General features: G+C 43.0%; 1 protein-coding gene across 4 annotated transcripts in view; it reads left to right on the forward strand.

Annotated features, from left to right (window-relative positions):
* The window catches only part of SMPD4 (sphingomyelin phosphodiesterase 4), a 23847-nt gene continuing 6511 nt past the window's right edge, over positions 1–17336 (forward strand). For 3 of the 4 annotated variants that reach the window (XM_032127708.1, XM_032127710.1, XM_032127706.1), the window contains exons 1-15: positions 1–291; positions 601–687; positions 1349–1491; positions 1644–1719; positions 2568–2676; positions 3284–3336; positions 3884–4035; positions 7830–7962; positions 8587–8658; positions 12044–12133; positions 14487–14632; positions 15092–15182; positions 15378–15478; positions 15749–15912; positions 16573–16778. In XM_032127708.1, the coding sequence (XP_031983599.1) occupies positions 28–291; positions 601–687; positions 1349–1491; positions 1644–1719; positions 2568–2676; positions 3284–3336; positions 3884–4035; positions 7830–7962; positions 8587–8658; positions 12044–12133; positions 14487–14632; positions 15092–15182; positions 15378–15478; positions 15749–15912; positions 16573–16778 (1887 nt within the window). In that variant the 5' untranslated portion in view covers positions 1–27. The remainder of the gene's footprint in view (positions 292–600; positions 688–1348; positions 1492–1643; positions 1720–2567; positions 2677–3283; positions 3337–3883; positions 4036–7829; positions 7963–8586; positions 8659–12043; positions 12134–14486; positions 14633–15091; positions 15183–15377; positions 15479–15748; positions 15913–16572; positions 16779–17336) is intronic. The other variant, XM_032127707.1, reaches the window with a different exon arrangement.

Below are 17336 nucleotides of genomic sequence, written 5' to 3' on the forward strand. Positions count from 1 at the left end.
CCCGTGCACCGCCAGGAGCTGGACTCGATGATGCTTGTGGGTCCCTCCCAACTCAGAATATTCCATGGATCTGAGAAGGCGCTGAGTCCCTCCGGCCGCGGGCCCTACTCCCCCTCAGCGCGGGGCCTTCTCCATGGCAACGCCGCGGTGGCGTCATCTGCGCGGGCCGTGACGCAGAAGGGCCGCGCGGGCGCGGGAGCGCGGGGCCGGGGCTGCTGCGGGCCGGGGCTGCTGCGGGCCGGGACAGGCGGCATGGCCGGGCCGCACCTGCAGCAGCCCAGCTTCCTGCTGGTGGGTGCGAGGCCACGGCCGCGCTGCAGGGGCCCGGCTCCCGCCTGCTGGGTGGGAATGGGCGCGCTGCAGCGGTGCGAGCCCGCGGGGCGCGGCGGGGCCGGGCCGGGCGGGCAGCGGAGCGGTGTCCCGGTACATTGGTGCTGTACCTGTGAAGGCACCCGCGGGTCGGTCCGTGCAGCCTCAGGTGTCGGCAGAAATGCTGCGCTGGAGGAGGGGCGCAAGGCGCGGATTTTCGCACATCATGGCCGCGGTAAGTGCTGTCCTGCCCCGCAGCGGTGATCGGATTTCCCTTGTGGTTCGTAACAGGCCACGCTGAAGGCGGACTGTGTCAACAAACCGTTTGCGCAGAGGTGCCACGATCTGGAGACGGTCATCGAGGAGCTCCCTGCCAAGGTGAGCGGTCACTGCTTTTTCAGAGCCTCACTGCCTGGCAAGTTTCAGGGGCATTGGGTTTTTATATTATTGTTTTCTTTGCCTTATCAAGACAAACGGCCTGGAACGGGCTGCCCGGGGAGGTGATGGAGTCACGTGGAGGTGTTTAAGGAAAGGCTGGATGTGCCACTCAGTGCCGTGGTCTGGTTGACACGGTGGTGTTCGGCCGTAGGATGGATTCGATGATCTCAGAGCTCTTTTCCAACCTAGCTGATTCTGTGATTCTGAGTTTTGAAGGCCCCCAGTGAAACAGTGGGAATCCAGTGTTTCCAAGAATTCAGAACTTTTTCTAGTCATTAAAAGGTTGTTTCATTTCACCACCCTTCATTAATACCTTTCAGCCTCAGTTTACAAAGAGCACTTGTTTTTAAAATATAGCAAATAACTGCAAATGATGCTGATGAACATTGTTGCAACTTCAGTAGGATCAGAAATCAGGATAGATCTGCCATAATTGTCATGTTATAATGCAACGTTTTGAATGGACGATCTTCCCAGTGATAATCCAGAAACAGTCATAAATAAATGGCAGACATATCTCTGTGTGTTTTAGTACATGCAGTAGAGACTTTCCAAGTGAGGCATTGTGCACATTAATTCTTTGGATCTGTTTTCCCTAAAGGAACTACATGGCATCTTCCCATGGCTGGTGGAGAGCATTTTTGGCAGCCTGGATGGCATCATCATAGGCTGGAATCTTCGCTGTTTGCAAGGAAAAACAAATCCTAATGAATATTCTGTGGCTTTGGATTTCCTGGATCCCAGGTAAACTCATTCATTTCAGCACAGATTAAGAAATGAATTGGTGAACAAATGACCAGTGTTTCACCTTTTTCTATTGTGCAAACCTAACTTCACAGAAGTGAGGCAGGAGAGGGTATTTACCATGGGATTTTCTTTCTGGTGCTTGTTTGCAGTGGCCCGATGATGAAGCTGGTTTACAAACTCCAGGCAGAAGAGTACAGATATGATTTCCCAGTCTCATATCTTCCAGTGAGTAACTGAACAGTTTGTAAGAAGGGAATGTAGTTGTTGTTGCAACTGTTGGAACTTTGCATGCATTTTATATCTACACTTCAGCATTGGCCAAGATACAGCCTCATAGCTCCAGGTTTAGAGCAGACCCATTTCTTGAAATGGCTCCTGGAGGAGGAGAGTTCCCAGCCATAAAATCTCTAGGAGATTGTGGTTCTCAGCAGCTGGAAATGTGTGTTCAGCCAAGAAAGCTGCACTGTGATTCTTGCTCTGTCCCCAGAGAGAGTTGTGTGGTTATTAGTAGTTGCAGGATTGAAAATAGCTTTCTAAACTGCCTATGCTTTGTGCCCATGTGTTTGAAGTCTAACTGCTATCCTGGATATGAAGTATCCCATTTCAAGCAAAAGTATTCATCTGCAGAGTTGTTTTGCTGTGTTTCTTCCATTGCTACCACCTACATGCTATCTAGAAATCGATTCAGGTAGTCCTACAATCTTTAACAAAATGAAACCTCATTTAAATATGTGGTAATTGCTGGTCCACAGCTCAATTACCTGATCAAAACCAGCAGCCAAACACCAATACTCTGCTGCTCCCACTCCAACTGGAAAAGTCACAGTGAAGGCTTTTTAAAAACATACTGAATTTAAATTTTAAAAATACTGAATACTCATTTTCAGAGAGCAAGTTGAGAGTTCTGTACAGACCGTGCATTTTGACAAGGAGCTACTGCAATGCAATAAAATCCCGCTGAGCTGAATGTAGAGATCACCCCAGAATGCTGGAATGCAGAATCTCACTATCTGAAAACATGGTCTGCAATATGCTGAGTAGCCAGATTAATAGTTCATTACTTTGTCTTTCAGGGCCCTGTGAAGGCTTCAATACAAGAGCAGGTTCTACCAGAATGCTCTTTATACCACAACAAAGTCCAGTTTCCTTCATCTGGTGGTTTAGGTTTGAATTTGGCTCTTAGTATCCTTTTAACGGTTGGGTATCTAATTATTTTTAAATATCTAAAACTGAGAGATCATGAGTGTTTCTGTTCCGCATTTATTATGTATATGGGGTAAATCATGGTCATGCTGAAGAGTTTGGGCTGATTAGAAATGTTTAGATTACAATTTAAAATAAATGTGTCCTCTTATAAACCCTTGGTGGAGGAATTTCTGGCCTTAATCAAGTCAACAACAAAATTCCCAGTGTTTTCTGTAGAGCTTGTATTTCACAATTTTTGGTTTTGTAACTACTTGTAGTTTGTGCAATATGGTAGGAAAAGGGCATGGTCACTTTGCAGCTTTGCACTTTTGGAAGCAGTGTAGCTGTAGCTGTGCTGGTTTCAGTTTGAAATAGTCAAATGTGCCAAGATTAGCACAAACACACCTTGTCACACAGAGAACACCTCAATTACCAACGTTTCAGTCAGCTGGAAAGCAGGAAGCCAAGGCTGAAGTTGCTCAAAAGCTCTAGCAAGGTAATTTAGCATTGACAAAGTACAAATGTAGTGTCTATTCAGCATCTCCTAATATCTTAACAGCTGTACCTGTTATTTATTATGTGATCCTTAACTCTGTTCTTCCAGATCCATTTGAATATTACATGTTTTACTTTGCAATTAGTTTGATTACACAGAAGGTAAGTACCTTTCACATTTTTTTCCCTTAAAATAGTATTGACCTTTCTCCTTAATGCTTTACGAGCCTGCTGGGGTGCTGTGTAGCTAAATTAACAGCAATTTTATCTGTTCTGTTGGGATTTCTTATTGCTTTGGTTCACTTGATGATGGAAGACTGGATAATAAACAAAGTACCCACCTTAGATACACCAGTACGTAGTCTCATGCCAACAAGGAGCAGGCAGTGGATTCCAAATAGTTTCTCTCCCCCTGTATCCAGTAAGGATTTCTCTACAGTCATAACCACATCTTGGTACTGTGGGGTGTGGTTATTTGGTTCCTGTGCCTGTTGTTACCTCTCCTCTCCTGCTTGGTTACAGTCATTGTTACAGGAACGTTTCTCTTACAGCTCATTTACCTTTGCTCCAAAGGGTCTTTACTGCCAATTCACCCTTTCTAACCACTGAGCTTCTGCTTTTTTATGCTGAGGGAGTCTGGTACCACTCCCCAGCACTGGCTTAAAGCAGCAGTGTTTAACCCCAGGTATGCCCTGTGTGTCTGTTACAGAACTCACCTGTCACCCATCATGTCAGCCCTTCCAACAGTGCTTATTTCATCCTGGTGGACACATACCTGAAGTGTTTCCTGCCCACAGAAGGAAGTGTCCTTCCCCCACCTTCTTCAAATCCTGGGGGAGCCATCCCTTCCCCAACTCCCAGGTAATGGCTACAGTGCCAGGGGCAAAGTGTGGGAACAGTGCAGACAAAATATGGCTTGTTGGAACAAAATCTCTAACAAGTAGAAAACACCTCCACATGCCAACTTTCGGGTGGGGGAAGCCATGCAGACAATCAATGTGATTGGTAGAGCAAGCTTTGTTTATTAGCAATACAGAGGCACTTACATAGTATTGAATACAAGTTTATCAGTTCTTGATTGGTTTAAGCCTACAAAAGCACATTCTTACTTCTACATAATTGGGTTAGATAAAAGACTACATTTGGCAAGCTTTATGTTTTGTTTTGAGAGATCAAAAATCTTCCTCCCTTCTCATGGTCAGTATATCTTATCAGCACAGGACTGTACCTCCTTAAAACTCCCTTTTTGTTTCTCAGGCCTGTTTCTCACACAGGCACTTTCTCATGGAGGTTTTTTCTCATGCAGGCCTTTGCTTGCAGGCCTTTGCCTGGACAGCTCTTCTATTGATTTGGTTTTATCAATAATCCATGTCCCTGATCCTCTAATCATTTTGCAACAATTTCCCTTTTTTCTTTTTGTAAAGGCAATATTTGATTTGCTACAGATGTAGTAACTTTGTATATCATCTTTTGCAAGCATTGGCATAGACAAAGTAAGCACAGTATTATTAATAATATTACTAGTCTTACAGTAATTAAATGCTGCACGAGTGAAACTAGCCATGATTTTAAACCTAGTGATTTTAACCATCCTTCTAAGCTGAGACCATCTTTTTTCTGTAATTGTGTGGTTAATTAATGTAACTCACTTGTCTGCTTGTAAATTAGGACAGAGTGGTTAGAAAGATTCATACAGCACATACCTTAGAACTCTTCACAGCCGTGGCTGTGAGCTAGTAGTAGAAAATCAATGGCTACTTAATTTTGTAATATTGTATGTCTACCACTAGTAACATTTACACTTAACTCATTAAGCATTTGCGAAGTTATGTTTAACTTATCCCTCTCCCAGCAAGCAAGTTTATGCAAAATAGCGTAAGCCCTGGCGCTGAAGTACCAGGAAAAAACATAGATGCTAGCCAAACTGACTGCTTTCACTCCATCTAAATGGGCGGACAGCTGATTGAAAATGTCCGCTAATGCTCGTCTCAAGACAGTCAAAAAAACTAATTCCCTACTCTATTTCTATGTCTGATGCTATACCTAAAAATTTATGCAACTCTCTTTTTTAGTTTTGTCTTTGGAGAGAGTTCCCCAACACCCACCACAAGTCACTAGCAACCACCTAGGGCAGCTGTTACATTCGCCCCAGGGTCTCGCTATTTCTCCTGCTACGGAGAGTGGTGGATCTGGCAAGTCCTCAGCTCCTTCACTCAGCCACGTCTGCAGCCTCTCCCAAGGCTCCTCGGGACAGGTCTCAGAAGTAGTGGCATCACTTTCCTCAGGAGCTGATGCTGACTGCGCCTTCTCGTTTCGGGGTCCTGTAAGCGTAGCATGGCACCACTTGCTGAGCACCCCTCTGGTCAGTGCTGCGGCGATGACTTGTCCCTGTTGTTGCAGGACATTCTGCAGCACTGCAGTAAAAGCAGCTGTTTGAGATGACTGTTTTGCACAGGTAGCACGTACGAGCATCTCGTCTACACTTGCTCCTTGGGGCAGCGTGGCAAGAATTGTCTTAGCTTGCCTATTAGCATTTTCAAATGCAAGTGTTTGGAACATTTGCTCTTGATGCTCTTCAGAGAGCTCAGTTGCATCCTTGATGCTCTTCAGAGAGCTCAGTTGCATCCTTTAAGGCTGCTGACAAACAGTCAATGCACTGATCATATGGCTCTGACAGCCCCTGTTGGACTGCTGCATACGAGGGAGACTTCTTCTTTTCAGGTACTGACAACAAGGCTTTGTGGGCAAGAGTCTGTGACAACTGATGAATGACTACAGGCATGATCAGCTGTGTTACTGTTGCCCCGTAAGCTCTGCTTCCAGTTAGCATGTCAGCTTGGAGTGCATACAGTGGGTCTTGTGTGTCACTTTGATGTTTGCTAGCTTCTTCTTGTGCTAGCTGTTTCCACGTTCGTTCCCAGAGCAGGAACTGTGAAGGGGTTAACAACGACTGTGCGATGCTGATGCAATCATTCAGACACAGAACATCTGCTGTAAAGATAAACTGCAGAATGCTTCGTGTAGATAAGTCAGCAAGCTTTTTGATTACTTCTTGTATCATTTCTTGGTGCTTTTCCCCCTCCCAGGGCCGACTCCCGGCAGCCCCGGCTGGCTCTGTCTTTGCAGGCGACGAAACCGCAGAAGCCTCTTCACAGCTGGACATTACTTTGCTGCTCAGCAGGGGAGCTTTAGGACCTCTGGGTTGCTCTGCCGCTTTCGGCCGGGCACCAGGACTGCCTGTGTCTCCTTGGCCCACCTGTGCCCCGCCCCCTGACTCAGGTGGCTCTGCTTCCGCGTTCGCAGCCATTCCTCTCTCAGACGTCGGAGGGATAACATCCTGCCCTGCTGAGTTCAGCAGCTCCTGCAGTGAGCGGACGGGTGCTGCTGTGCTTTTAATCGGTTTTCCGCAGCCAGCCGGAAGGACTGTGCTACCCTGGACTCCACTCCAGTCTGTGCCCGCCGCTCCATAAGACCCCCATCTGTTCCTTTCCCGGAGCCACCACACCCGGAGCTGCCACTCTCTATGGCAGCTGCAGCCACTGTCCTCTCTGTTTTCATCTCTGCGAGAGTGCCAGTTACTGCTCTCCAGATTAATCCGAGAGCTTTTGCTTCTTTAGCTTGCTTTTTAAACGATCTTGGATCAGCTAGTTCCTTACAAAGGTTTACTTCTTTAACTCCTCGCTTTTCTAAAAAGTGTAAAAATAAATCAAGGGTAACCTCTGTTTCCATATCTGCGTCCTACCGCAATCCGCGTCTTACCGCAATCCCTGTCGACAGGATTTGTGCAGCCTTTTCCCAGGTTTGCCCTTGTCAGCCGAAACGGCAGACCCCTGTGTCAGGTCAGTCCAGGCACAGATCAGACGCTTGCCTGCAGCTGCTGATCTTTTGCCCCCTGATCGCTGCTATATCGGTGCCACGTCGGTCTCCCACCTTAGTCAAGAAAACGAAGTCCCAGTCCCTGTTCGGGCGCCAAATGCCGACTTGCGGGTGGGGGAAGCCTTGCAGACAATCAATGTGATTGGTAGAGCAAGCTTTGTTTATTAGCAATACAGAGGTGCTTATGTAGTATTGAATACAAGCTTATCAGTTCTTGATTGGTTTAAGCTTACAAAAGCACATTCTTACTTCTACATAATTGGGTTAGATAAAAGACTACATTTGGCAAGCTTTATGTTTTGTTTTGAGAGATCAAAAATCTTCCTCCCTTCTCATGGTCAGTATATCTTATCAGCACAGGACTGTACCTCCTTAAAACTCCCTTTTTGTTTCTCAGGCCTGTTTCTCACACAGGCACTTTCTCATGGAGGTTTTTTCTCATGCAGGCCTTTGCTTGCAGGCCTTTGCCTGCACAGCTCTTCTATTGATTTGGTTTTATCAATAATCCATGTCCCTGATCCTCTAATCATTTTGCAACATCCACACTTCGATCCATATGTACTTTTTTACGTAGGAATAGTGATGCAGTGTTTGGTTATAGTTGTAGTTGAAGTGATTAGTAGTAACAGTAAGTTGCAGAAGTTTGAAAACGTAATCAATTATACAGTTTAAAAACCTGTTTTCTAGTTTATAAAATACTGATTAAAAGCAATGATACATTCCCCTGTACTGCATCGAGGCTTACTGACTTCTGTATTTCCATGCATTTGTCCTCAAAGGTCTCCAGCAGTGCCTTTCTCCTCCTATGGCATGCATCACACCAGCCTGCTGAAACGGCACATTGCCCACCAGCCCTCTGTGAATGCTGACCCAGCTTCCCAGGAGATCTGGAGATCAGAAACACTGCTTCAGGTACGTTGCATTTAAGGAGGAAAACGCCCGGCAACATTTCTTTCTGCTCACTGAGGGATCTCTTCTTTTTAAAGCAGAGGCAGTTAGGCTAGTTTGCTTTAGCCCGGTTTTGGAATTGAGCAGTGCAGCTGTTGCTTTCTGTTAATGCAGCAAAGAACCACTGTGAAGCAGTTAAGTTGTAGCTTAGAAAGGCACTTAATATCTTTTTTCAGCCTAAGAATCTAACAACTGGTCTCAGGCATTTGAATATTTTTTTCTGGAAAAGTTTCTGCACCTGATTTTCTTTTTTAAATCTTAGATCAGTTCTATGCTCTATGCAAAGGTTAAACACTGCTAAGTTGGTTTTGTTCACTACCAAGAGAAGGAAAAGAAAATCTGGATTTAGCAGTTGTTCTGAAACAAGTTCCTGCCATGTTGCTGAACTGACTAGTTGATGCCTGGCAGGTGCTAAGAGTTTGTCATCTCAGCCGTTGACATGACAACCTGAAACATCTTGAATAGGTGCTGTTTACCAGTACAGCTTAGTTTTCAAGTTATATACTGTGGTTTTCCTTATGTTTATCTTCTGACTGACAGTGCAGGATTATTTCTCTTCCCCTAGCTGAGAAAATATTTGTTTTGCAGATCTTTGTTGAAATGTGGCTTCATCATTATTCTCTGGAAATGTATCAGAAAATGCAGTCCCCTCACGTCAAGGTAATAGTTTCTACTGCATTCGTGAACATCACCTGATGGTTGAGCTCTTACTTTGGGGTAAATCTCCTATTCTGTGGAGAATTTTTTTCTGTATATTGGTGCAAAGGAAAGAAATAATTTACCAGAGTATGTACGTGAGTGTGTCAGAGTTGATAATCCAGTTACAAAGAATGTTGTGAATAAGTGTGTCATCCAGATTTGCCTTCATTGCAGAAGTTGTGTTAGTTTTGTTCTGGTTTTTGTTTCTTTTTTTTTGTTCAAGATGAGTTTGTGGGATGGTCACAACAATCTGAACATCAATGTTAAAGTACTAATGATTGAGAAGATGCCACTATAAAACCATTGTGTTAAATCCCAGTGGGGAAACATGACTGCTAAAAATAGCTAAAATTGATTTCCAGCAGAGATAGCAACTGTTACTGAAATACCAGTTGGTAATTTCTAACATCCATAACCATATTTTAGCCTAAATTAAAATTTTTTTAAAAAAAAATCTTACTAAACTGTCATTTTTATTGTTTCATGTCCCAAAACATGCTTTTCACCATAATGGTGTCAGAAGCAGTTCTGTAGCTAGAGTTTGGATTATCTGACAAGCTCTTGCTCAGATAATACACTGTTGTAAGCAGTTTGTGGTGGCCTGTTCAGTAACAAACTACTGCATGTAAGAAGTAAGTAAGTGTTGGGGAGGCTAAGATTAAAGACATCATAAATGTAAAGGGAATTTGAAGGAGAAAGTGTTGATCCTCTGAATTCCCTCTGGGTCACAGTGGGACTTTCATTGAGAGGGAGAGAAATAATAAAAGCTACTCAGGATTTATTCCTGTGTGGAAGTGCAATATGAGAGTTGATTGAGAAATTCTTATCCTTCACTCCACAGGATAGGAAATAAAACACATTTATATTTAGCTAGGGAAAAACATTGGAGAGCTGAAATGTGATGGGTTTTGTCTTTTATTCTCAAAGTTGAGGTCAAAATGCAAACTCACTAATGTTGCAAAGTCTCCACTTGGGACTCCCAGCAGCATGGCTGTGCACCTGTGATGGAAAGGCTTTGCTTGAAGTACCTTTGGTCTGTCTGTCTGTCCAGTCTCTGTGCATCAAGCGCTGTGCTTAGGCCAGAAATGATGATTGCTTTAAACTTCTCTCCTCTGTTCACCCTCTGTATTTCAGATGCTCTCTTCTAGCACTAGGGAGCAGCAGTTGCAGACAATGACTCTCCACGTTATGGTGGAGTAGGGCCTAGGTAGAGCTTACAGTTCTCTGAAATCAGCACTTCAGGATCCTCCACAAGGTGTGTTGAGCCACAACTTGAGGCCATAACTCCCTGATGGTATTTTAGTTTCATCTTTGATGGGAAGTAATCATGAACGTGTAAAATAGGAGGTCTTCATTCTTTGGGGGGGTAGAGCACTGGAATGGGGGACTGGAATTCCCTGTGACATACATAAATGGATGAAGGATCTCTCCTGCGGGACTAAGGAAAGGTTCCAGATCAGTTGGGGCCAGGACTGTTCATTAGCCTGTGATGCTTAAACTGAACTTTGTAGACTGGGTGGGCTGAAGGAGAGCAGTCTGCCTTGTAGTTCCTCAGATGAGGAAGTAGAACATCCAGAGGTGTAAGTTCTATTTTAACACAAGCATTAAAGACCTTGACTGGGGACCCAAGATTGCCCTATACCTTATTCTTAAAATTATCAATAATGATGCAGGTTCAGTTGATTCCACTTAGCCTTCCATTTAGTGTTTGGAAGGAAGGGTAATTAGTGACTGTCCAGTTCTGGATCTAGAGCTGTTTGAGCATCAGTGATTTGAAATGGCTGCATATCTGTATTGGAAGGTGGGATGAGGTTTTGCAGAACTTGCTCACTCTTTGTCCAGCAGCCAGATTTGTTTGCTTTCACGGGCCAAGACAGATCTTAGATAAGTAACTTTCTTGGGAAGGAGAATCATAGATTTTTCCTTAAACCTTGTTGGTGTTGTCACAGACTTCCCTTTATAAGTAGAACACAGGGGCATGAATAGTAAATAGCTTTGAATTCTTTTTGGGTCTGCTGTGAACCTGAGGTTGCTGCTATTTGCTATGCTGTCACTGTTTTTCCCTTTTAATTCAACTATTTTCCAATTCTTTTGTCTGTTTTTTCTTTCTCTGATGATCTAGAGTCCAAGTGTGCAGCATCTTTTTTCCTATTCCCTTCTGCTGTTATCACAAGAAACCCATAAAAAGAAGTAGTTTGATAGAACTTCATGTAATGCTTCATGACCTTCCAATGCCAGGTGTTCATCCCCCAGCACTGCATGTGGAACACCCATTAAAGTACAGGGGGTTGCAGATTCCTGTGGCAGGGGAGTCAGTTTGGAAGCAGATGATCTGCCCAAGCTGTTGGAGAGCCTGCAGTGACAATCCTGCCACTCTAAGGGTGTGAAACCAAAAGCTGCCAAACTGACACTGGAGGAAGTGGGGTAGAGGCTGTTTAAAGACAGCAGAGGTGTGATCTGGAGAGTTAGTTTAGATGCCTGACAACAGTCATTGGGGTCTGTGTAGTGTACATTTTTTGTTTTATGTTTTTTCATTAATTTCATACATGTGTGTCACTGTTGCTACAGTATCCTCTTCACTATCATTGTCAGAAATACTGTTCAGGTTGTTCCTTCAAGAAGGGATCTGGCTGAGGCTTGCAGATACTTCAGTGTTATGGCAAGATGCCTTTTGCATCAGCATATAACACTGTGCTAGGTATGTCTTTGCCTTTTTAGATATGTAATGTTTCCCTAATAGCAAAAGTAATTTCCTCTTTTGAGGAAATTCACACGACCTGCAGCCTTCCCAAATGACCTTTAAGTAGAGAGAAGACATAGGACTTCTCTGGACAGGGAACTTCAATTTGAGTTTCTTCCACATACAAATTGTGCTTCTCCAGCAGAACAGGAAGAAATGACAAAGTTTTCAAAATTGATGTAAAATGCATGCAGAATATTGCACTCATCAGTTTTTAATAAAACACTGTAACAGTGTGTAAATCCTTGTTACTGCAGTTCAATTCACTTCTGAAATGGGAAATTTATTTGGCAAAAGCTCCATATCCCCTACCAGTCCTTGCTCTGAGCATAGCAAAGAGAACAGCCACTTTTTTGACACCTGCTCCCAGTTGTATTTCCAAGTTGATAAAGGATAAGAAATACTGTGGAATCAATCTACAGAACACTAGAAAAAAGAGGATACTGTGGCTGCAGTTGTTATTGTGATATGTTGTCCCTGACTGTATTTGTGATGTTCATTTTTCCCCCCACCCTTCTTCCTTGGGCTCATTCTCACTTTTTTTTTCTCTTGCTCTCTTCTCTCCTTTTTTCCCTCCCCCCTTCCTTTTTGTTTCTGTTGTCTCAGCTGGAGGTTCTCCACTACCGACTCAGTATCTCCAGTAAACACCACGGTAGTCCTGCCCAATCCAGCTACCAGGCCCTCCACGCATACCAAGTATTATCATCTTTTCATTTTGTTTCCTTTTTAAAAATCTTGTTCCATTATATAATCTGCGAAGTGTATTGGTGCTGGCTGTACAGCAGCTTCTTCTGCCAAGGTGTGGTTTTATAATTTGAGAACACTGCATTGAAATTCACTAAATTTTTTGGTGAAATAGATACTGAGAGATATTAGCAAAGGTCATGGAGAAAAGAGTTAAACTAGCATGTTATGAGGACTAATTGGAAACTCTATTTCTAAAGATGCATTCTTGCAATGTAACACTTACCAGCAATGCTGGTTTTTGGCACCAAAGCTGTCTTCTCCAGTGGCAGATTTCTGCTTCTCACACAGTAGTCATTTAAGCAAACTTTGCGTGGAAGGAAATATCAGAATTTGCATGGCTGTCACCCAGATTAAGGTAGGTAACATCTGGGGGTTTTTAGCCAAGGAAATGTCATTGGATAATACTAAATTTGTGGTGGCAATGTCAACTTGACTGTCCACTTTTGCAAAAGCACGAGTGGTACATTTGCAGATTGTTCAGGAAATGTGCATGCAAAAACATTCCTGTTGGAACAGATTGCTGATTCCTCTTTCCCTACTTCAGCCCTTTATTCATTGGGTCTTCATTTTGGGAATGGGGAGGGCTAAGCTTACGTATTTTAAAGCTCTTTAGCACTACATGCCATTTCCCTGCTCTTCAATCCTTTTGTTTTGTTTTGTTTTGTTTTAATTAACTGCTATGGTATCTCAAGGTGCTGTTTAGAAAGGAACCTAGAAAGTATTACTTTAAATCTTTTTTACTGTTACATTCATCTAATTACTGTGTTAAGAATTAAAAATGGCATACCTCCATCCTGTATGAAAAGGTTTGACAACAAAAACACATGTGGGGAAAAAGAGTTTTTAAACCAGTGATGTTCATAATGGTGGTGATCCAGGCTAAGAGGAAATTATAAGAATTGCTACGTGGAAGAACTACTAACGTCACCCAAAATGATGTATTGAAATAGGGTGGGGTTGTAAATTGCAAAGGTACTTTCAAAGGGGGCTTAGGATTTTTAACATTACACCCTTTCAAGGCCTGTAGTAGAGTACTCAGCCTCTCTAATTGCTGTGGAAATCCTGGTCCAAACTCCAAGGACCACACAAATTCTTGGAGTTCTACCCTCTTGCATAAACTCATCAGGATTGTGGAAAACATGCTGATACAAGTAGGAGCTGTCAAAAACAAGCCCAGCCTTCATTAGAACTGGTAAAGGTTTATCCCTCTCTTAGAAGAGTCTCAGATCTGGCTGCACTACAGAACTGTATCTGTCATCCAGCCTGGAATCTCTTCCTGGAGTGAATGTCACAGTGTATTCAAAATCTTAGAGTGTGAAAACACATCTGCTTTGCCTCAGGTATTGCTGAGAAAGGACATAAAGACACACAGACAGACACTCCCTCCCCACCTCAAGCACTGCAAACTTCTTGCAGCTATTGTCCAATACACCTTTCCAGCACTTTCTGTTGTATTTGCAGCTGTAACTTATGTTTCATGTACGTTATTCTTGTCAACTTCCGTGAAACAGAATACAGATCTCAAAATCTGCCTTCAGTGGTGGATTGAGATTAGTTCACTACTCTTAAAGCAGATGACAGTAGCAAAGGAGTTTGTGCTTTGTCTGCACATTCTGCAGCAGACCCACTCTGGTGCTGGGCACACAGGAGAACCAGCTCTTCTTTTCCTTGTTCACCTCCCTGCTATACCAAACACTCACTTGCTCATTAGTAACATCACTGTGGCTCACCATCTCTCCTTGTGCTACTCCCACCCAGGGTACTTCTCCCCCTAAGGATAGGGAGGAGTTAGAACCAACAGGATCTCACAGGACTCAAAACAATTCTTATTCTTCCTATAACTCTGTCTAGGATTATTCTCTTTTGTAAGGCTGATGAGTACCAGCATAGGAAGGAGAACTCAGTAAAGCCAGCCATGAGCATAAACAAAGGACCTGCTGTGCTTCTGCAGCAATGAACTTACAGCCATAATGAAAGGCTGAATATTCTTTTTTCAGAAAGGGGTAAGTCAAAATCTACAAGTTATTCTGTTCTTTAAAGCTGGCCCAAAATTCAGTGCATTAGAGTACTGTAGATAACTTTTCTTACAATCCAAATATGCTACTGTTTCTTAGTGAACTGATGGCAGAAGATTGATGCAGCTTGTCCTGGGGAGCAAGCCTGTCCAAAATCAGGTTTGGTGAAGAACCTAAAAGGAAGAGAGCATTTCCTGTATTTTGATCTGAGAATATAATTTTCCTGGATTCCCTGGGCATTTAGCAAATGACACTCATTAGTTGCCTCTCTTTTGCTTTGAATCTAGGAGTCATTCAAGCCCACTGAAGAGCACGTGCTAGTGGTAAGACTGCTTGTGAAACATCTGCATGCTTTCAGCAACAGCCTGAAACCAGAGCCTCTCTCCCCTTCAGCCCACTCCCACACAGCCAGCCCACTGGAGGAGTTTAAAAGGTTAGTACATGAGTATGTCTCTGAAATGTGTAGAACTTATCCCTGAAAAGCTGAGCTTTCTCCATGAAAATCTCAGCTTTCTCTGAGAAGTTGAATTATGCTGTTCTGATGCTAAATACAGAAGTACATTATTAAAAGTACACAAGAGCTAATGGATCACGTTTCTCACATCCACTGACGGGGGGCAGCTTCAGCAGCAGCTATTGCCCTAGTCTGTAGAGAAAAGAAAATGCTGTCAGAGGATTCTCCAAGGTTAGTTTAGTATTTGGCATTTAATAATTCAAGTTGAAATTCAATGGCCCGAAGTAGTTTCAGTTAAGGAAGAACAAATTTTTCTCAATTCTTTCTCTGTTTGCATTTGTGGAAGTGTGTTGGGTTGTTGGTTGGTAGGGTTGGGTTTTTTGTTTTTAAAAGTTGCTGCCAGTTGATACATGTGACTGTCTTTGAATCTTTTTGCAGGGTTGTGATTCCTCGGTTTGTCCAGGAGAAGCTTTATATCTTTCTGCAACACTGTTTTGGCCACTGGCCTCTGGATGCCTCTTTCAGAGCAGTATGTACCTGCTTCTCCACCTAAGTCTGTACTCAACAGAACTAGTTATTAGTTATTGCTGTTTCTTGGTCTTTACATCACTTTTCTAGAGCAGTAGAATTCTTTATATAACAAAAAAATTAACAAAAAACCCCTCCTGCCTTCCTCTCCAAAAAGTACTGGCACTCATGTGGGTTTATGTGTGATTTTGCTTAGGTTCTTGAGATGTGGTTAAGTTACTTGCAGCCTTGGAGGTATGCACCTGAAAAGCCACCACAAAGCACAGAGCCTTTGCCTCGCAGCGTCTCGGAGAAATGGTGAGGAGGGGAGCAGCTGTGAGTAATCTGAGCCAACCGTCATGGAGATCCTCAGTAAAACAGCAGTATTTCAGGAACTATGCACCAACCTGAAGTGAATTCCTATATGAGACTAGAGATGATTTCTTAGAACACCCGTTTTTGTTGTGTTTTCAGTGTAAATCTTTCCAGAGACAGTATGAAACATTCCTTTAGTGGCTGATTTGGTAAAAGACAAAATAACAAGTCTCTAAATAGCTGTACTCACAAATCCTGTACTCACTTTGACAGGGCTACCTTCATTCAAGAAAACCTACTCATGTATACCAAGCTGTTTGTGGGATTTCTGAACAGAGCTCTTCGAACAGACTTGGTCAGTCCAAAAAATGCCCTCATGGTGTTCCGAGTTGCTAAGGTCTTTGCTCAGCCCAATCTAGCTGAAATGATCTTGAAAGGTAAAAGGATATTTTGACATCTTATGTTGTCCTGTCTCAATCTTTCTTCACAATAGTTATCTCACCCCAGAAGCACTGAGGTGAATAGACTTCTCTCCCGTTTTGCGTGCTATTTTGCCATTCAAAAGTCTCTCTTCACTAATGTTTGTCAGTTGGTTTAGTAAGTCTGTAGTTCTCTTCTAATCACAATGGATTTCATTCCACAATTTCTTTTTAAAGAATAACGTACACAATTACAATTGTCAGTTTTTCTTACCCTTGTATTACTTCATTATATACTTCAGGATTTAAACTTTGTATATCTCTGAAAGTCCCTATACTTAGTAAAAGAGTCAGGCATGTGGTTCAGGATAATTAGGAAACAGTAAATTTGGGAGTGGTGAGATTTGACAAATATCAATGTCTGAAATAAGTTTCTCCACTGCCTTTTGTTGAAAAATGTTACAAACTTAAAATGCTGCTTGTATGGTCTGCATTAAATGCACTCTGACATTTTCTGCTCTGGGCAGAGAGAAGTAAATAATAAACAGTAATTAAGGCCTTTTTCCCCTTAGAACTCAATCTCTAAATAAAGTTGGCCAGCAGCTTTAAGGCAGCTGGGCCTTCCCCAGGCAAGACCAGTATTATGTAACCATCTTCACTGCTTTTTTCAAATTCTAGGAGAACAGTTATTCCTGGAGCCAGAACTTGTTATTCCCCACCGTCAACACCGACTTTTTATGAGCCCCACTCTTGGTGGGAGTTTTTTGTCATCACGATCTCCAGCTGTTACAGATGCTTCATTTAAGGTGAAGAGTCATGTTTACAGCCTGGAAGGACAGGACTTCCAGTATAAACAGATGTTTGGCACAGAAGTCAGGAATTTGGTAAGCAACAAGCTCCTTGTCACCTGCCTTTCTACTTTGACAGATGTTTTCTCAGTGCGGAGCATCCATGTCAGGAGAAGTTAAGAGTGGAACACTTCACACCCTGCATTACGGTATAATTTAGTTTGCTGACAGTGACTTCTGGACCCTGAGGGGTCTCAGTCCAGCACAGCTGTAAAAATCTGCTTCTCTTTGATAAATAAGTTAATGTAACAGCTTGCTGCCTTGGAGCAGTATATGGTATATCCTCTCAAACATGCTTACTGGGATCTTCTGATTGATCAGTACCTACCAGCAAGTCAAAGCAGCAGAAATAAAAAAAAAAGCATCAAAAGAACCCAAGCAGCACTGAGGTTTCTTAAATGCTTCAACAGAACTGCTTATGCCCTATTGGAAATCCAACTAACAGTCAGTCAGCACAAATCCATATGCACTAAAGGGAGTGAGTTTGCTGGGATTGCTCTCACTTTCAGCTATCAAGGCACAGTTTTATCCATTTATGGATGCTTAGTGATCCTTTATCTTTGTCCCACACCATTTTGTTTTGTTTTTTGTTTT

Source organism: Corvus moneduloides, chromosome 18, assembly GCF_009650955.1.
Source record: "Corvus moneduloides isolate bCorMon1 chromosome 18, bCorMon1.pri, whole genome shotgun sequence".
In the NCBI taxonomy this organism is placed as follows: Eukaryota; Metazoa; Chordata; class Aves; order Passeriformes; family Corvidae; genus Corvus; species Corvus moneduloides.